This window comes from Chanodichthys erythropterus, chromosome 10 (assembly GCF_024489055.1).
Source record: "Chanodichthys erythropterus isolate Z2021 chromosome 10, ASM2448905v1, whole genome shotgun sequence".
Taxonomy (NCBI): Eukaryota; Metazoa; Chordata; class Actinopteri; order Cypriniformes; family Xenocyprididae; genus Chanodichthys; species Chanodichthys erythropterus.
The window spans coordinates 1,973,665-1,994,720 of record NC_090230.1 but is presented as its reverse complement, the minus strand read 5'-3'; the positions used below and the strand labels follow the sequence as shown (position 1 = coordinate 1,994,720).

At 38.4% G+C, this 21,056-nt stretch overlaps 2 protein-coding genes across 2 annotated transcripts in view; one reads left to right on the top strand and one right to left on the bottom strand.

Moving 5' to 3' along the window:
- The first annotated feature begins 4,887 nt into the window (after positions 1 to 4,887).
- On the top strand, positions 4,888 to 21,025 carry LOC137029686 (5-hydroxytryptamine receptor 3C). Its single transcript, XM_067399335.1, has 13 exons — positions 4,888 to 5,031; positions 7,057 to 7,267; positions 8,276 to 8,458; positions 9,185 to 9,400; positions 11,618 to 11,784; positions 11,872 to 11,916; positions 12,003 to 12,112; positions 14,446 to 14,615; positions 16,836 to 16,996; positions 17,159 to 17,369; positions 18,754 to 19,017; positions 19,688 to 19,693; positions 19,868 to 21,025. The coding sequence occupies exons 1-13, from the start codon at positions 4,888 to 4,890 to the stop codon at positions 20,092 to 20,094; spliced, it is 2,115 nt and encodes a 704-aa protein (XP_067255436.1). The 3' UTR covers positions 20,095 to 21,025.
- rubcn (rubicon autophagy regulator) overlaps positions 17,244 to 21,056 on the bottom strand; it is a 34,645-nt gene continuing 30,832 nt past the window's right edge. Inside the window, exon 22 of the mRNA XM_067395809.1 lies at positions 17,244 to 17,389. The gene's annotated coding sequence lies outside the window, so the exon portion shown is untranslated. The remainder of the gene's footprint in view (positions 17,390 to 21,056) is intronic.

The following is a 21,056-nucleotide window of genomic DNA, read 5'->3' as shown; positions in this document are numbered from 1 at the left end:
TTACCTGTTGGTCTTTTTTCTACAGGTGATGATGTTCAATTATTCTTCTTTCAGCCAGTGGAGCAGATATTCAAGCAGTCTCTTGAAGCAATGACAACTAAAGGAGAGTGGGAGCTGATAGACATGCTGGCTGAAAAACCTTTACAGCTCTATCTGGATGGGGGATGGGATAACCTCATTATTCATGTTGGTGGAATTTCATTTTAAATTTAGGGGTAATTCACTAAGAAAGAATCACAACAGTGATCTAATGTCATGAATTGGCAACCTTTATTTTTGCAACCTTTATGTTTAAGAGTGCATATCTTATTTTCTGCAATAATCCAAAAGCCAAAGGAAAAATCCTATTGAGTGTTTTGTCAAATAAACCAGGGTGATGATAATCTCTGGGATGGTTACAAAAATATGTCATCACTGCAGCTCTCTACAGCTCCGCAGATAGCACTTGGTTTGATGGTTAGTAAACAAGCCAATGATGTCATGTATGATGTCATGCTTGATGTCAGTTTCATCATAAGTGTAACAACACACCAACACAGAGTAGGGAGAAGAATGCAGGAGTGGGAGTTTATTGAAACAAATGGAGGTCAAACAGGTGAGGAATATGTGAGGTAAGTATGCAGGTACGTTAATAGGTCTTTAAAGGGTTAGTTCCCCCCCAAAATGAAAATTCTGTCATTAATTACTCACCCTCATGTCGTTCCAAACCCTAGGGGTGAACTAACTTTAAGAAGTTCAGAAAACTTCTAACGTAACCTCGGTTCCCTTAGATACGGAATGGAGTACTGCGTTGTCTGCCGTTTAGGCAAGACGCAACAGGGAAACTCCTTTTTTTACAGATTCTGAAGCCTTTTTTAACCACACAGTGAAACTGCACAGCTATTGGTTCATGGAGTTTAAGTAAACGAACCAATGACGGCGTGGCAGAGCCGCACAAGCTAATGGCGAAATGGCAAAATGGGCTCGAGCAAAGGTGGACGGCGAGGCCCAGCCGGCCGCCTCACAAATTTCCGTGATGGACACGCCAGTGGACCATGCCGAAGAAGATGCCGTGCACCTCATGGAGTGTGCTCTAACACTTATGGGGCATTCTAGGCCCAAGGAGGAGTAAGCGAGTGCTATAGCATCGACTATCCATCTGGATAATCTGGGCTTCGTGACCGGAAGACCTTTCATATGGCCACCGAAGCAGACAAAGGTTGTTCCGACTTACGAAAAGAGGCAGAATGATTGATGTAAGTCCTCAGGGCCCTGACTGGACAGAGTAGGTTCAACTCCTGATCATCCTGGGAAGGAGGAAGTGCAGAGAGAATAACCATCTGTGCCCTAAAGGATGTGGATAGGACCTTCGGGACATATCCATGTCTTGGTTTCAGGACAACTTTAGAGTCATTAGGCCCGAACTCAAGACAGGAGGGGCTCACGGAGAGCGCCTGTAAATCTCCCACTCGCTTTACCGATGCTAAGGCCTGCAATAAGGCAGTTTTTAGCATTAGAGAACATAAGTCGACAGTCTGGAGTGGTTCAAAGGGAGGGCCTTTAAGGCCTCTGAGAACCAAAGATGTGGAAACCGTGCTTTTAGGAAACGAACAACAAGGTTGTTTCTCCCTATCGACTGCCCTGCTACGGGAACATAGGAGGCCGCTATAGCTGCAGCATAGACTTTAAGGGTAGAGGGAGTACGGCCTCTATCCATTAAGTCCTGAAGGAAAGACAATATCAAGGCAAGGCAAGGCAATTTTATTTGTATAGCACATTTCATACATAATGGTAATTCAAAGTGCTTTACATAAAGAAGAATAATAAAAATAGAACATAAGTGTAAGGCCACGCTAGCACAGGGAGCCCTCGCCTGAGTACTGACTGTGTGCCGCTCCCTCTGCTTCACCAGTCACTTCCTGTTTGGTGGACATTTAAGCATGGCATTTGCCATTGATACTTTGCGAAGTATTGCCAGCCTGCCTGCCTTACCAAGCGTTTTTCCCATTGCCATTGTTTGCCTTCTTGTGTATGATTATTGCCTGTCTACCCTGTTTTCTGCCTTTTGGATTGCCCACTGTCTTGTTGCCTGGATTGGACTGCCTTTCAGTGTATGTACCCCTGCCTGTTTCATGTTACTGATTTACTGTCTGCTGTTTTGGATTTGTTTGCTGTGGATTTCATTAAAACACTGCAGATTGATTCTAACGCCGCCTCAGCGTCCTTACAATAAGGAATAGAAATAGCAGTAAAAACAGATTTTGCTATCTGGATGGATGAGCTAGGAAGTCTTAGGGAGTTTTTTTGTTGTTGTTGTTGTTGTCCGTCAGAGTGGACCTAAACGGATCTATCCATCAGAGCAGATCTGAATGGATGTTCCTCACATGACAGGACTGCTACCTGTTAAGGCACTTCAAACTGATAAACAAAGTTTCAATCTCCCCTTTTGCCAAGACACCTCAAACTGCACCACACAGCCCTAATCCCCCTTCCGGATATATCTATGCAATGCAGTTCAAATTTCCCCTTTGGAAAGTGTACTGACTGTAATCCAGAGATATCTTAACCATGCACCACAGCTCAAATGTCCTCATGGTTTGTCCCCTTATCCAAATTTACCAAATTTTAACCTAATCACAAATGCTTTCTTCCTAATTCTCCCATGACATATCAGAGATATGTCACAAGTAAATGGATCTTCATCCCAGGCTGTACACCAGGCAGCAAAGACTGACCATTTTAGGGAGTAGAGATGTCTCGTTGAGATGGGTCTGGCTTGTGAGATAGTGTTCAGGACATCTTCAGGGATGTTTGAAGGCTCCTGTCTAGAAGCCATACATGGAGATTAACCAGCTCAGGTTTGGGGTGCCAAATTGTCCCTCCCGCTTGGTAGAGGATGTCTTGTCTCATTGTGATTGGCCATGGCTCCATGGGCGACAGCTGAGACAGGTCCGAGAACCATGGTTGGCTCCTCCATAGGGGAGCCACCAGGAGGACCCTGTGGGCACCTTCCCTGATTCGTCTAATAACCTGAGGAATCAGAGTGACTGGGGGAAAAGCGTACAGGAGGAGGCTGGGCCAGTCGTGGGCCAGCGCATCCTTGGTCTTCGAAAAGTAAATGAATGCGGAATGACCAGGGATCTCTCTGGCAAGACTACGGCCCTCATGCAGGTTGAGTCGAAAATAATCCCCAGGAACGAGTTACGCTGGCTGGGAGATAAAGAGCTCTTTGTAAATTTGACCCTGAGCCCCAAGCACTCCAAGCGGCTGAGGAGGAGGGATCTGTGTACCACTAGCTCTGCCAGGACGTGCCAGTTGTTGAGGTAGTTGAGAATGCGTATTGCAAATTTGAGAGAAGATCTGTTTCAAAGTGATAATTTTGAATGAGCGCTTTATTAGGGCCCGATTCAGACATCTGAGGTCAAGGATGGGTCTGAGACCGCCATCCTTTTTGGGAACGAGGAAGTATCAGCTGTAGAAGCCTGACTCACTCCTTTTGCCAGCATAGTGTTCACCTCTGAGCATAGGACGTGCACGTCCTTGCTTTCTACTGAGATTTGGATCACTCCGTTGAATAACGGGGCCCGCTGAGCGAACTGGAGTGCATAGGGGTTGGTGTCCCTGTCGCTTTGGAGAGGGGTGGCACCTAGCACAGGTCTCTGCTCAGGCCATGGTGCGGGCTGAGTAGCAGATGGTGCAGATTTAGGAGGCTGCTGTGTTGGCACAGGCTTTGGGCGGTTTGAAGTGGAGGAGCTGGAGCGCTTTGGTGTCACATGGCCTGTGACGACTTCTGTGCAGTTGTGAAGCGTTCAGCAAACCCATCAACTGCAGGGCCAAAGAGACCAGTGGGGAGAAACAGGCGAGTCGAGGAAGATGGCTTTGTCAGCGTCCTTGATTTCTGTCCTTGATTTCTCCTCTGAGGTGCAGCCACAAGTAACACTCCAGCACCACCAGGCACTCACCATCGAACGTCCAATAGCCTGGTCCGTGGTCTTAGTGGCACGCAGACCCAGGTCTGTGGTGCAGTGCAGCTCCTTGAAGGCAGGCAAGTCATGCCCAGGCTGGTCCAGGTCACACAGGAGTTTGGCCTGTTTAAACCTGCAATACTGCCATTGAGTGCAGGGCGGAAGCTGCTTGGCCGGCCGAGGTGCAAAGAGGCGAGACTCATACTTTCGCAATAAGAGCAGGTCGATTCAGTGAGTGCAGCTTCTGCGTAGGAATTCCCCAGACATTGCACGCTCTCACTGTGCCCGTCATCAGAGTGCAGAGGGGCTCTCTGCACATGCCACAATCGTGGTGCGACATTTAAAACAACACCGCAGGAAATTTGCTCAGGAATAAATGCTCTTTTAGCTTCCAACTGTGGCCGCAGAAGGAAGAATACTGTAAGCACGTGCTCGGTGCTGTGGGCGGCTCGGGTGCGAAGTGCTGACCAGGCTGCTTGAGAGCGGCGTGCAAGACAGAGCTGCTTGAGAGCGGCGAACTGATCCAGCTGCTGACGAGGCGGCACGCTGATCAGGGCTGTACGAGAGTGGTGAACTAGGCGGCGAGTTGGCAGAGCGGCGAGCTGAAAGTGAAAGTAAAGCTGCTCGAGAGGGACGGGCTGCTTGAGAGCGATGGGCTGCTTGAGAGCAGTGAACTGCTTGAGAGCGGCGAGCAGAGGAGAGGTAAGCTGATCTTGCTGCTGCAGGGCGGTGAGCTGGTCCGTGGCGAATTCCAGCTGCTTGCAGGAAAAAGGTGGCTTCAAGTCTCAGGATCAACAAAGAGATATGATCTGCGTCGCTGAAGGAGAATGAATCAGTTTGCCAAGGCAAGACGGCTGCCTATACAGCATGAGACCCCGCCCATTTTGGCGGGCTCGAGTGGGCTCACTCGCCATTGGCTCATTTACTTAAACTCCATGAACCAATGGCCATGCAGTTTCACTGCGTGATTAAAAAAGGCTTCAGAATCGGTGAAAACAGGAGTTTCCCCATTGCGTCTTGCCTAAACGGCAGACGACACAGTATGGAGTGTAGTATCAAAAGGGAACATAAACAGAGGAATACAAAGGTAAGTGTTACATGTCTTTTCAAATTAGGAACTTAAAATCCCAGTCATTTCGAGAAATCAGGTAAACAAAATATAATTTCAGACAGGACCACTTTGGCAAGTTACTTGAGTTTATTGAAACACAATTTGTCTTTGGCAGTATGGTTCCTTATGGGGGTTCTTGCTCCAAAATTAATTGAACATACAAGAGCTTTAACATTAACCCCCGGAACCATCAGCTTGGAAATACATAGACAATTAAGACACTTAGTAATGTCTTTAAAAGGGAACAATGGTAATCATGTAGATGTGGCAGTGGGACGTCTATACTGTAGCTTGGCTATGAGGATGAGTGTCTCTCAGCAGTGAGGTCCATGCCAGCCGGGACTTGAAAGCCTTATTGATCTGAAACTAAAGAAGACGACAGCCAGAGGGTGCACAGTAATATGCTCATGCTTATAATGGGGAGGGAGGGAGGGAAGGTTGCGAGCAGTTTAACTATATTTACTGAGCAGTAATGCCACGTATATACAGCTATGGAAAAAATTAAGAGACCACTTAACATTGATTTCTGAACTTGGAGTGGTCTCTTAATTTTTTCCATAGCTGTATGTCCTGTGTCTAATAGGAGAATGGTAGTGATTGGAGCGATTTGACAGCTGACTGCATCAGCTGGTCGCAGCACTATGCCTACGTGGCCTTACTGAACTAACGCTGTGCTCGATTAAAAGAAACAGGTCTTCCAAAATCCAAAAATGAAGGCACAAGTAAGTTATACGGATAGGTATCCAATAAACATTTCACATAATTACTTATTTCTTTAAAGGTGCCATCGAATGGTGTCCCCTGAATGTATCTGTGAAGTTTCAGCTCAAAATACCCCATAGATTTTTTTTTTTTTTTTTTTTAACTGCTTTTTTTGAGGCATAATTAGAAATACGCCGATTCATGCTGCGGCCCCTTTAAATTCTCGTGCTCTCCGCCCACGGAGCTCGGGCTTGCCTTGAACAGCATAAACAAAGCTCGCACAGCTAATATAACCCTCAAAATGGATCTTTACAAAGTGTTCGTCATGCATGTTGCATGCATATATTGGATTATGTGAGTATTGTATTTATTTGGATGTTTACATTTGATTCTGATGAGTTTGAGGCTATGCTCTGTGGCTAACGGCTAATGCTACACTGTTGGAGAGATTTATAAAGAATGAAGTTGTGTTTATGAATTATACAAACTGCAAGTGTTTAAAAATGAAAATAGTGACGCCTCTTGTCTCTGTGAATACAGTAAGAAACGATGGTAACGTTAATGACATTTAACAGTACATTAGCAACATGCTAATGAAACATTTAGAAAGACAGTTTACAAATATCACAAAACATATCATGATATCATGGATCATGTCAGTTATTATTGCTCCATCTGCCATTTTTCTCTGTTGTTCTTGCTTGCTTACCTAGTCTGATGATTCAGCTGTGCACATCCAGATGTTCTGCCCTTGTCTAATGCCTTGAACATGGGCTGGCATATGCAAATATTGGGGGCGTACATATTAATGATCCCGACTGTTATATAACAGACGGTGTTATCTTGAGATTCGCCTGTTCTTCGGAGGTCTTTTAAACAAATGAGATTTATACAAGAAGGAGGAAACAATGGTGTTTGAGACTCACTGTATGTCATTTCCATGTACTGAACTCTTGTTATTCAACTATGCCTAGATAAATGCAATTTTTAATTCTAGGGCACCTTTAACTCAGGAAAGATTGGACATCAACCAGGAATTGTGACCACTAGTTGGCATCACTCACAGTTGATTCGTTACTTTTAAGAACTAGTTGAAGAAGAGTATGGAAAATGCCAGAAAATAAAATAAATAAAATAAAAACAACAAAAAATGGATATGCAGTATAAGGAGGTTAGAAATACCATACACAATGTTGTGAAACTTCATAGTGAATTCACCCACAAGTATTATGTTTGCTACTGTGAAAAGACATTTGTTCTTGAGAAACACTAATATTCTCATTCACTGTTGTGGACTAGATTGTCTTGAGACGTCGAGCTACGCTGTATGTGGTGAACCTCCTGATTCCCAGCAGTTTCTTGCTTTCTTTGGATCTCTTCAGTTTCCTCCTGCCTCCTCAAAGTGTGGACCGTGCTTCCTTCAAAATGACACTCATCCTAGGTTACACTGTCTTCCTGCTGCTAATGAATGACCTGCTGCCTGTCACAGGAAACAACTTACCTCTTATAAGTAATTAAACCTTCTTATTCTCTACCTTTGCATATTTTCAGAATCAGAATCAGAAAGCTTGCACACACATGGAATTTTTCTTGGTACTGAAGCTTCCAGTGCACATAAACAATACAAAAAGAAACACAAATATAAAAGTATAAAGACACTAGATTTAGTCATAATAAACATTTACAGATTATGAACATATTTACAGTATTATGAATTATATAAATAAATATAAATATTAGCTGAGTTTGCAAAGACATTGCACTAAGCAGTGGGGGTATTGCACTTACAGGCATATGCCTTGAAAGTCATTTATCAGTTCAAGAGGGAAATGGCCTCTTTCATCTTCAACCTGCTGAAAAGGCCAGATGGTCACCAGCATACGTTGATGGTTTCCAGCATGGGATGCTGGTGCAACCTACCCTACACTGGAGCTGACCAGTGCAATCATGAAGATGGTTCTGGTTAATCAGCTTAAAACCAACAGTTAAATGCATGGCTTTTCAAAGTATACTTTTAATGTTTTTACGCTCAAAGGAAGTTGAAACGTGAATTACAACAACTTGCACTCTGTAGACAGAATGTTTCATCCCTGCAACCTTGCCCAGTGTCTATGCAATTTCTTACAATGAGTTATCAGCCAAATACACATCTTTTTAATATTTTAGGCCGGAGTTGTAAAAATACGGGTACTTTCTAACCTCTTTGCACATTGTGGACAAATTAGAGCAAAAAATACAGAGTACGTGTGGTTAGAAAAATAGGACACTAGTATTCATGTAAAAAGTGATGTACACTTTAGGCTTAAGTTTTTCTGGTTTAGGTTGTAGCGAAACTTGCGTGAACTGCCTTTCTCAAAAGCATCATAGACCATCAAAGGTACTAATGGTCTCTACAGTCTTCTACTGTTCTTATGCTTAAGAGGCTTTTGGGAAACACAGCCCAGGACTCTTTCAGAAGCATAGGTAATCCTTCTTCACCTCCAGCCTCATCTGATCTGATCTTTTTCTTTCAATCTAGATGTGTTTTTCTCTCTCTGCCTGGCCTTGATGGTAGCAAGTTTACTTGAGACTGTCCTCATAACCAATATCTTGTGTGGTTCCCGTGACTTTCCTCCTTTACCTAAGTGGCTCAGGATTCTGGTCCTGAAATATCTGGCTCAATTTGCTTGTATGAAGAAATCTTGTGAAGAAAACTGTGAAGGTAAGCAGATATCTTCATCTTCCAGGATGCTCTTACTCTAGAACAGGGGTTTTTAAAGTGTGGGGGGCACCAGAGCATGTCAGGGGAGGCATGCAGTGTGGTAAAAAAAAAAAAAAAAAAAAAAAGAATTAATTAGTGACTAGTAATTTCAAACAACACATTATAGAGGAAACAAAACTTTAAAAAACTAAAAGAAGTAGGTTTTTGGACAAGAGACATTACGTTTTGGCTCCACTGTTTTCCGATCAGATCATTTTAAACCGTAATCAGTCTAAGGATCTAGTAAGCGAATGCATTCAAACAGTCAGTCCAAAACAGCCCCAATGCAGAGAAAACCCAGCTGATTTTATCAGAGATGGTGGAGAGAATAGTGTATTTGGCTTCAAAGCATAATCTTTCTCCTGTTCTGTGATTGTTTTGAAGCAGTCCAAGCCGTTTCTCATTATGCTGTAAAATACAGACTGAACAGCGTTTCAACCAACAACAGCATGAGCATGTGATACACAAACTACATCTCTGTTGGGTAAAGCAAACCAGTGTCACGCTAATAAAGTTTTGATGGATGCCGATTATAATCGAGATAAAAATGATTACTGTGGCATACAGGACTCGTACATTAGGCACACCTGAGTTCATTATTATTGATGGGCAAATTGTGTACATTGTGTATTTATTGCTGCGAACTTGACAATGTTTTCCAACAGTGTTCTTGTTTCTTACATACAGCAAACAGATCTGAGAGCACTTTCTACAAAAACACCATGACTGATATCCCAAAGAAAGAACAAGTTAGTGCAAGTCCAGGAAGAGTCTGGGAACAATGTCTGGAGGAAATGAAGAAGATGAGTAAAGATTTATTGGCCATCCGCCACCAAGTTGAAGAGCACTTCAGTAATGACAACAGCACTGATGAATGGATTATGTTTGGTCAGGTCATTGACCGTGTGCTCTTTATACTGTATACTGTCTTTATTGTTGTGAGTTTAAGCACAATTATGGTTCTGTGGCTGCACTCGTACAGTCTAGACAAAAAGTCATAGAATATTATTGCCTTCTATGTGAACTGAAGATACCAAATGTCTGATGATGTCAATGGGGCCCAGATTTATTTCTAATTTAATCCAAGGGATCTTCAATAAAATACCCTTTATAAGTGCTTTAAGTGTCCTAATACTTATAACTGCATAGAATTATGGCACAATTTTCTGCTCTAGAATTTAAAAAAATACATATTTAAACTTAATTTTTAACCTGAATCTGACATTTTGTTTTATTCGTCTTATTAGTTTTGGTACAGCATGAATAGTCACTATCCAGCTAAGTTTGAGGAAAAACTTATAATAAAAATATCAGCAAACTTTTCTCCTGGTTTTGTGGTTGTTTGTCAAAGTGTTAATTGAGTTGAGTTGCCATGCTATATTAAATATATTATTTATGGTATATATTAATTATGGTAAATCATGAAAATGCAATATAAATGCAGCATGTTAATAAAAAAAAAAGTTACATGTTGTTTCATACAAACAAGGCAGATTCTGTGGATTTCAAGGTGGGATTCTGAAAATATAAAACTAGTCACAGCATATTAAAAAACACTACAAATATACACAATGACAAATATGTTCAGGTAAATTTTATAAAGAAAGAGTGTCAACATCTTGAAGAGACATATAGCTCAAGTGTGAATGTGGTGTTCTTTCCTCTAATTAAATGTGTGGCACATTTTCTTTTCTTTTTTGTCTAATGGAAAAACAAGGTAGATCCACTAATGAGTTCAAGATCCAAAGCAATTAAAACAAGATAGGTCAGTGGTTACCGAAGGTGTTAAATAACATGTAACCGCACATAATGGTGCCAGTCGTCACATTTCACCTATGGAAGTAAGCTGCGTGATTTAAACCTGAGCAGTTTTAAACAAAAGGATATCATATCTACACAGAGCATTATGGGACATCTTTGGCATTTTCTTTTGGCATGTTTCATTCTTCTTACAGGTAATGAATTGAAGTTATATGTGGATCAGAGACTTAATACTTTTGGTCAATTTTGTCAATCTTGTAAACCAGTAAAAACAATTATGAAATATCTGCAATGATTCATTGCCTTTTTAACCGAATCGTTTGTCTTAAAAATAAAATGACCAGGTTTATTTTAAAAGCAATTAGTTTTGATTGCTTCAAAAATATTTGTAAAATTTTGTTCTTATTTTGACTTTATCTGCAAAAGTAAGTACTTCTTGACATGATTTAAAGAAAGTGTTTTTTTTTTTTTTTGTTTCATATGTTATCAGTTGTCATCTAACATTATTGCAAATCAAATTCTAAACTAGATTTGATATTTTACTTTCTTACCTCAAAAAGGTTTTTGTACAGAAATTAATTACGACTTATATACAGTCTATATTCTGCTGTCATTTTGAATTTATACGTGTACTATGTATACGCATTCTCATGTGATCATGTTGAAACAACATACAGTACACTTAAAAATGTTGCCAAGTAAATTGCCTTAAAAGTGGCAGAATTCGTTCAATTTAAAAAATAAAAAAAGATTTTTCGAAGTTGTAAATAAAAGATTATTTGTGTATGTTTTACAAGAAAATACTATTTCAGTCTTTCTACTTTAATGTTAACAAATGAGACCTTATTTTAAAGTGTTACTGAAATTTTAATGTATTAACTAACATGATCTAATAATGAGCAATACATTTGTTACAGTATTTATTAATCTTTGTTAATGTTAGTTGATAAAAATACAGTCATTCATCATTTGTTCGTTTGTTCACACTGTTAACTAATGTTAACAAATACAACTTCTGATTTTAAAAATGTATTAGTAAATGTTGAAATTAACATTAAATAAGATTAATAAATACTGTAGAAGTATTTTCCATTTTTAGTTCATGTTAACTAATGTAGTTAACTAATGTTAACAAATGGAACCTTAATGAAAAGTGTTACCAAAATGTCACATTTAATTCAATTTGTTGTGAAAATTACTAGCAATTTCTGAGTGTAAATTGTTTATACACCAAAAAAATATATATATGTACAACTGTGTACAAAAATACTGAATATTACAGTATTTGCATCTGACTGCAAATGAAAATGGACATCAGATGAAGTCACTAAGTTAGTTTCCCTGATTTATTGTGTTAAGTGTTGCCGTGTCTGGTGAATATGCTTCAGTGTGAAGACGGACAGAGTGGACCTACGTATGAATCTCTACAGCAAGTCATTGACAAGAAGTCCTTCAGACCCTCTGTCAACCTCAGCACCCCCACCATCACCAACATCTCCTTCACTCTTTATGCTATCTTGGGAGTTGTGAGTCAATATGGGACTAGCTATATGTGTCTGGCTGTATAAATTATACTCACATCTGAACATTTTGATGCCTGTTCTGTTTTGCAGAATGAAAAAACACAAATTCTTACCACATTCCTCTGGCTCAGACTGGTAAGTTTGGTGCATAAACAGTAAAAAAATGCTTTAATAATCACCTGAATATGACAATCCTGTTCTTTAATCATGTTTGGGTATAGTACTGGTTCCATGAGTTCCTCATTTGGGATCCAGAACCCTGTGATGGCATTACGAAGATCTCTCTTCCTGTCAAAGATCTCTGGACTCCTGACATAATCGTTTACGAGTTGTAAGTGCCCTCTAGTGGGAAAGATCAGGACATCTTTTTTTTATTGCTCTGAAGAGAATTAATAAAGATGTTTCACAATGTTTTGCCCCAAAAATTCCAAAAATGAATTCTGATCACCTGCAGAATTCAGTGCAATTTCCTAATATTTGTTGTCATCCATGGCAAAATACCCAGCAAAGAGAAAACATTCTCAGAACTTTGGCCAACGTTCTGGCAAGATTCTCTCAAAGTTATGAACAAATGATCTTCTAGTAACATTAATAGAATGTTCATTTAAAGTTATCTGGTCTTTAATAATGTTCTCAAAAAAAAATAAATGGTCATTTAATGACTTTCTGAAAGATTTTTTAAATGTTATTACATGTTTTAATGTTTGCAAGATGATAAAATGGCCAAAAAAAAAAACAAAACAAAAAAAATGGTATACCTGGTATTTTAACCCATCTCTTTTGTCCACTTTCAACCACTTCCGTCCTGATTTCTTCAAGGGGAGGATCTATGGGTGGGTAAGTGTATGGGTTTTTCAGATTTTTCAATCTAATGGACACAATACGCTCTTGCAATTTACATATGAATGCACAATTGCGCTTCAGGCATCCTGAATTCGAGTCCCGGCTTGTGGACCTTTCCTGATCCCCGGAGAGTAGCCAGTCTTTTGTGGCTGTTCGAACATTTAGCGTCTACACCACGAAAGCAATCTGTGTGGATGCATTTTAGACTACCTCTGGAAGTGGTTGAAAGTGGACAAGCTCAAGACGTTTTAGACCCCATTTACACCTGTATTTAGCATCGTCCACTTGTGATCGGATCAACAAAAACGCATCTTAATAAACAGGGTCAGGTGTAAACAGGGCCAGTTATCGTTATTATAGTCATCTATCATTCTTGGTGTGAACGGGCCTTAGTTATAAATATAATGTTTTTATATTTTATCTAATTTTATAAGAGTAGCGACGTCAACACCACAGCTATAATGATAAATGGCACCGAGGAATTAAATTTTTTTTTTCCATCTAATAAATGATTCAACCAGAATCCATCCTACTTAAAGAACTTGATCATTTAAAACGCCAAGTGACAAAACTGCAGCGCGCACTTAAAATAAACAGAACATTATTGTCCGCTGGGTGCTAATATAGTTATTGTTATAGTTACTGTAACTTTCTAGATGTGAAAGGGTTTTAAAGGGTTAGTTCACCCAAAAATAAATATTCTGTCATTTATTACTTACCCTCATGCCGTTCCACACCCGTAAGACCTTTGTTAATCTTCGGAACACAAATTAAGATGTTTTAGTTGAAATCCGATGGCTCCGTGAGGCCTTCATAGGTAGCATTGAAATTTCCTCTCTCAAGATCCATTAATGTACTAAAACATATTTAAATCAGTTCATGTGAGTACAGTGGTTCAATATTAATATTATAAAGCGACGAGAATATTTTTGGTGCGCCAAAAAAAACAAATAACGACTAAAATAAAGTGATGGCCACATCAGCGTATCTAATATGCTGTTCGGAGCGTCAAAGTCACATGATTTCAGCCGTTGGCAGTTTGACAAGCGATCTGAATCATGATTCGACACACTGATTCTTTTGTGCTCCGATGCTTCCTGAAATGGGCCATCACTTTATAAATCGTTATTTTTAGCGCACCAAAAATATTCTCATCGCTTTATAATATTAATATTGAACCACTGTACTCACATGAACTGATTTAGATGTGTTTTTAGTACCTTTATGGATCTTGAGAGAGGAAATGTCATTGCTTCTCTATGCAGGCCTCACTGAGCCATCAGATTTCAACTAAAATATCTTAATTTGTGCTCCAAAGATTAACGAAGGTCTTACGGGTGTGGAACAGCATGAAGGTGAGTAATAAATGACAGAGTTTTCATTTTTGGGTGAACTAACCCTTTAACTGAAATAGACGCTACATTTATGTCTCATGTCACACTGAAAAAAATGGCTTACAAACAATTTTCAAACATGAAATTTTAAAGTAGAAAAACTGAAATAGTTTTTTCCTTTAAAACATATAATCTTCAAAACTTCTTGTTTGTTTCATACAAATGAAACTGGCACCATCTTGCATCTCAGTCAGCAAATAGCGACAATGACCTCAGAAGATTTATAGTATGAATATTAGCTATGTATTATTTTTGTAGTGATCATTTTGAATCAAGGCCGATTTTGTGAACTGTAAAAGACTATTTTTGTCTTAGCCGAAGATAGTAATAATATTGTCTACAAGTTAAAATAATAATAATAATAATAATAATAATTTGACCCTTAAATCAATATTTGTCCTCTCTCTCCCTCTCTTCTGGTGTTTAGTGTGGATGACGATGTATCTCAGGCCTGTCCTTATGTGTATGTGAACCACACGGGCCACATCCGCTATGACAGGATGTTGAGGCTGGTTAGCGCCTGTAACCTGCAGATCTTCAGTTTCCCTTTCGACATACAGAACTGCTCTTTCACCTTCGGCTCCTACATGCATACCAGTAACGTCTCAGCTTTCATTGCTTTCCACATTTCCTGCCATCTCAGCGTATATTTGACAGAGGCATTTGCATTCCTTTTGTGCGTTTCTGAGGTCTGTGAAGTTCCACTTAATCTGTTTTAGTTTCTGTGGACTTTCACATGTAGTAATATAAAGTCAACACATACTGTATGGCAATAATAGAATGTCAATTTTGAACAGTTTAAATGTAATGCCTCTAAAATGTCATGTGGTCTAACCATCAAGTAAAATGTAATTACATATTTTCTTTACATCACAATATTTTAATATTTTAACCCACCTTAATCCTTATTTTTTTAAAATACAATAAATTTAAATACAAAAGTATTTATTAAAAAAAAAAAAAAAACCTTGACAGTCATGAGGGTGTGCAAAGGCCCTTTCTATGATATCATATCCTGTTTGTTTTTACTGCATGTTTCAACCACATGACTGTGTGGGTTGCACCAGAAATAAAATAGCTTGAGTTTCCACCATGGAAGAAATAAATAAATAAAGTAAATAAGGTCTGATTTTATCTCTCAATTCGGTCTTTTTTCACAGAATGGCAAGTTTATATCTCACAATTCTCTCAGACTTTATAACAATTGCGAGTTTATATCACAACTCGGACTATATATCTCACAATTCAGACTATATAACTCACAAAGTTTATATCACAAGTTTATAAGTTTATATCACAATTCGGACTATAACACACTTGTGAGTTTATATCTCACAATTCTGACTATATAACTCACAATTGAGAGTTTATCTCTCACAACTGTACATTTATATCACAATTTGGACTATATAACTCAAAATTACGAGTTTATATCACAATTCTGACTATATTACTCATAATTGCAAGTTTATATCTCACAATTCTGACTATATAACTCACAATTGAGAGTTTATCTCTCACAACTGTACATTTATATCACAATTTGGACTATATAACTCAAAATTACGAGTTTATATCACAATTCTGACTATATTACTCATAATTGCAAGTTTATCTTTCACAATTCTGACATTATAACTCACAATTGCGAGTTTATACCACAAATCAGACTTTAAACTCATAATTGCGAGTTTATACCAATTCAGACTATATTACTCACAATTGCAAGTTTATCTCTCACAATTCTGACATTATAACCCACAATTGTGAGTTTATACCACAATTCAGACTGTATAACTCACAACTGTGAGTTTATATGACAATTCAGACTATATAGATCACAACTGTGAGTTCTGATCTCACGATTTGGACTTTATAACTCAAAATTGAGAGTTTATATCACAATTTGGACTTAACTCACAATTGTGAATTTATATCACAATTGTGTGTTTAAATCTCACAATTCAGACTTTATAACTCACAATTGCAAGTTTAAATGAAACAATTTATAACACAATTGCGAATTTATATCACAATTCAGACTATATAACTCACACGTGTGAGTTTATATCACAAATCAGAATATATAACTAACAATTCTGACTTTATAACTAACAATTACGAGTTTATCTCGCACAATTCAGACTATATAACTCACAATTGCAAGTTTATATGACAATTCAGACTATATAGCTCACAACTGCAAGTTTTTATCCCACAATTCTGACTGTATAACACAATTGTGAGTTTTATCTCACGATTCTAACTTTATAACTCACAATTGGGAGTTTATATCACAATTTGGACAATTCACAATTGCAAGTTTATCTCTCAGAATTGTGCATTTACATCTCACAATTCTGACGTTATAACACACAATTGACTATATAACTAACAATTATGAGTTTATATCACAATTTGGACTTTATAACTCACGCTTGTGAGTTTATATCCCACTGTTCTGACTGTATAACTCACAATTGTAAGTTTATATCACAAATCGGAATTATAGCTCACAATTGCGAGTTTATATGTCACGACTCAAGATACAAACTTAACTCACAATTGTGAGTTTATATCTCATGATTCAGACTTTATAACACAATTGTGAGTTTATATCTCACGATTCAGACTTTATATCACAATTTGGACTTAACTCATATTTGCAAGTTTATCTCTCACAATTGTGCATTTATATCTCACAATTCAAATTATATAACACAATTGCGAGTTTATATCACAATTTGGACTATATAACTTACAATTTCAAGTTTTTTTTATAAGTTATAACACCTGTAATACCTGTAACCCCTTCAGTAAAGGATGTCCGTGTCAGTCCTGCCCTGGACTTTAAGGAGATGACTGACAACTCAAAGCGATACCTGCAGGCCAGTGGAGAATGGGAGCTGGTGGTTATACTGGGCGACGCAGACATTTTGAAGTTCGGAATAGACGAATGGGACATCATCACTTTCTGGGTAAGAAGTGGACAAAAGGGGGTAAGGCTACCCCTTACTAAAATACCATACTAATCATACTAAGCATACTTATAAACATTTTATAATAAATAGAATGTGCATTGGTGTGGACACTAACATAGTTCTTGGTGTGAATGGGCCTTTACTGTTTCCATCCTGCAGGTGGTGATAAAGCGACGGCCGATACTGTATGTGGTGAACTTGATCATCCCCAGCTCCTTCCTCATGATCATTGACATCCTATCATTTTACTTGCCACCGCACAGCGTGGATCGATCATCCTTCAAAATGACCCTCATTCTGGGCTATACAGTGTTTCTTCTCATTATGAACGACTTGCTTCCCAGCACTGCTAATGGAACACCTTTAATAGGTCAATTAGCCAAAACACACCTGTGTGAGGCAAAGTGTGAACATCAAATGACGAACATTGGTTGATTACACCCAAGAGTAGACTGCTTTATTAACACTCTACTTAAAGGAACAGGTCATCTAAAAACAATTTTAACAGACTTAACATTTTTAACAGTCAATTTTCATTAGTATATTCAAATCTCAAGGAGTGTAATGGCAATCATATTTGCGGCATCACTGAATGTAGAAAATTCGTCAGACTTCACATCCATTTAAAGTAGCCTAAATCAGTAAATCCACTAGCATTAGCAATGTTAGCCATTAAACATCATATAAAATTGCATATGAATGTGTTGTGAACCAAAACAATAATGTTTGAAAACAATCCAAGTTACTTTTCATGGACTAATTATCTTTTAGTGGTCGATATTCTAAATATTTTTTTTTTCTCTTGCTTCAGCTGAAGAATCTTTAGCTTTTATCCATCCATTAAAGATTTTATGCTCCTCTTAAGCCCAAAATACACCAGTTTTGATGTGAACATATGCATACAACCGAAAGCATGAGTTGCATCCCAAATGACGCACTATACTTCAGTGTTTTTCTTTTTGGAATTTTCAGTGTGAACACACTACTTGCACTATTTATACTCAAAAACCAGTGTTGCCAAGTCCACAGTTTTACCACGTAATTGGGATACTTTTACACCATTGCCGCAGGTCATTTTTCATGTCCGCGGGTTGAAGGGACCCCACATAACGTGATATTTAGCCTCTGGAATGCGAAGTTACTAGGGGAACCCCACCAAAAACGTGGATTTTTCCCCGCGGAAAGCGTTTTTTATAGGGGGAACCCCCTGAAGTGCGATTGAGCTAGTATTGAGTAGCATTTGGGTGAGATTTGTTTTGGCAACCCTGTCAAAAACATCATAGAATAGTGCATAAGTACGCAAGTATGCACCTGTGGCCTTTCAAAGTAAACTGCTAGCATTTGATAGCACACAAACACAGGTGGTCGATACATGCACATTAGGAATTTTCATCTTTGTCCAGTGTCTGCGCAATTTTTCTTAAGTTAAAATGTCTTTGTACTAGGGATGTCAATAGATTAATTTGAGACAGCACTATACGCATAAGCTAGCATATGCATAAAACCAATGTATACTTTCAGCTTTATACTGAAGACCTCCAAGGCCATTAGTCAAACAAGAGTTGGAAAATGAAACATGCAGAGTGAAACGAGAGACATGAAAGTACCACCAGTATCTTGCCATGGACAATGGTGAATTATCCAGTTTAACAGTCATTATGCCAACTAATAAGTATCAAGAGTTTACTTACATGGTATGTGAATTTTTTAAAAACTCATTAAACAATGTCTAAAATTTGGTTTCACCTCCTTAGGTATCTATTTCTCGGTGTGTTTGGCACTCATGGTCATAAGTCTACTGGAGACAGTCCTCATTACCTGCGTTCTCCACCATAATTCAATGAAGTACAGGGAGGTGCCACACTGGGTACAGGTGCTTGTGATGCGCTTCATTGCTCGAATTATTTGCTACAGTTTCCCCGAAGACCCTTTAGCCAAACTAGAAGTGAAACAAGAAACTGACCCATGGGTTGTCCAGCCTTCAGAATCAACATCCAGTCAACAGACACCCACTAATGGTGAGATGCAAAATTTCACTAGCTATATTTCCATCCAAAGTTTCGAATTTAACTTGTGCACAAAATTGAAATATCCCATAAAACACTTGCCAATAAAGCACCATTTTCATCACAAAATCATCACTTCCTGGGAAATTGTCGCAAATTATCTTATCTGCAATCAGGGAAGCCACTGTGGCTCTTTTTTCCTACATCATAAATGACTTGCATCTCAGAGCATGCAAATTAATTCCAATAAACACTGTCATGTTTGCTTTCAGAGGCGGATGCTGGTGTTTGTGAATTTGTGAATCTTGTGAGACTTAGAGGTCATTATACCAAATCATTCTGATGACAGACGATAGGCTTGGTCGAGATGCATTGGCGCTGTACAGACCGACCGGCGTATGACATCAAAGTACCGCAAGAGCGATTCAAAAGCAAAACTCACTCGCTGTACTTTTGATGTCATACGCCAATCGGTCTGAGCAGCACCGATGCATCTCGAACAAGCCTTTTGGCTCAGGCATTTCAGAACAACCAAACCAACATTTGAGATGCTGTTCAATAAAATTGGTCCGCTGGTTAGTCGAGTTATCCAATCACATGATCTGTTTAGGCAAAGTCACATGACTTTATTTATTGCGCTTTGAGGGATTTATTTGGTAAATGTGTTTCCACTGTAGTTTAGGAGCATGTCTTCTTATTGGATTAAAAAATTATCCACCCCCATTTAGCACACAAGTTTCTGTGCATCTTAGCGTTTCCAAACAGATTTTTACGTGATATCCCAACATTTGCATAAAACTATACAACTAATGTATAGCAAGTATAAAAACTGATGCTAAATTTTTGCTTTTTTGGCCCCTAGTGTCTGGAACCATGACACTGGATGTGCCTGAACTCAGACAGATCAGTCAGGACCTTAGAGAGATGAACTCTTATTTGACCATTCTACGAAAGGAAGACCATCTACAGAACCAGTGGTGCCACGTGGGATACATCCTGGACTTCCTTCTCTTCCGCATTTACCTCCTGATAATCACAGGTTATGCACTTGTAATCATATGCATGTGGTGCATTTGGATGGACCAATAGAAAAATTACAGACTTGAGGAAAATGTTTATATATATTTTTTGTTGTTTTACCCTTATTCATTGGGGCAGAAATAGTGATCATGTAGAGACCAAAGGTTTTGACTATACAAAATAATGACACAAAAATAGTCTAAGACAGTCTAAACATCTTTAATTGTCAGTTATGTATTTATAACAATAAGAAATTATATATGTACACTTTCTCAAATAGTGCATCAAAGGCCCCTGAATAAGAAAGGCAATTCAGTAATTTTACAACAGTAAGCTCAAGTGGACACATCATCAGCAGGATCAAATGTAAAAGTTATAAACATAATATTACAGCTCATAAGCAACCTTACAAAAGCAAGTTTGTTCATTCATTCAATCTAATAAACTTAAGTTCAGTGCATTCAAGTTATTAAATGCTTGTGGCAAAGTACAAGGTTGTTATTGCTTCAGATATACTCAGAGCAGCAAACAAATGGCGTCTTGAATATATTTTCTTTTAGATACATTTACATACTCCATTATCTACTCAAACTAACTTAGGTCCAGTATGATGTAGTGAATTATAATATAACTTACCAATGTAATAAACTCTTTTATTCAAATAACACTTTGGTACAACTGTCTTTTTGAATGAGCAACTTCACTGGACAACCACTGTTTTAGATTTTGGACTGAATGTGAGATGTTGGAATGATCTTCCAGTTCAAACATTAATACAGTTCTTTTTCAAACAAACATCAAACTAGTGCAAATTAAAGAACCACCAAGACATGATTTGTCTATCTAAGAACAGGAAATCATACAAAGTGCCATTTTTGGTAGGTGCAAAATGTTAAAGCAAAAAGGCCTTTCATTTAAATGAAAGACCAGCATTGGGCCTCATTTGTGAAACATGAGCAGAAAAAAATTCAGTTGAAATTGTCTGTAAAAGCTTTCTCACAAGTTGACGCATTCAATTTTACAAGAGCACA

Coding starts and splice junctions, on each gene's coding strand:
- LOC137029686 (XM_067399335.1), top strand. CDS start 4,888: ATGGCCATGCAGTTTCACTGCGTGATTAAAAAAGGCTTCAGAATCGGT. Junction 9,401..11,617: donor GTTTGGTCAGGTCATTGACC/GTGTGCTCTTTA, acceptor TATTGTGTTAAG/TGTTGCCGTGTCTGGTGAAT. Junction 11,785..11,871: donor TTTATGCTATCTTGGGAGTT/GTGAGTCAATAT, acceptor TCTGTTTTGCAG/AATGAAAAAACACAAATTCT.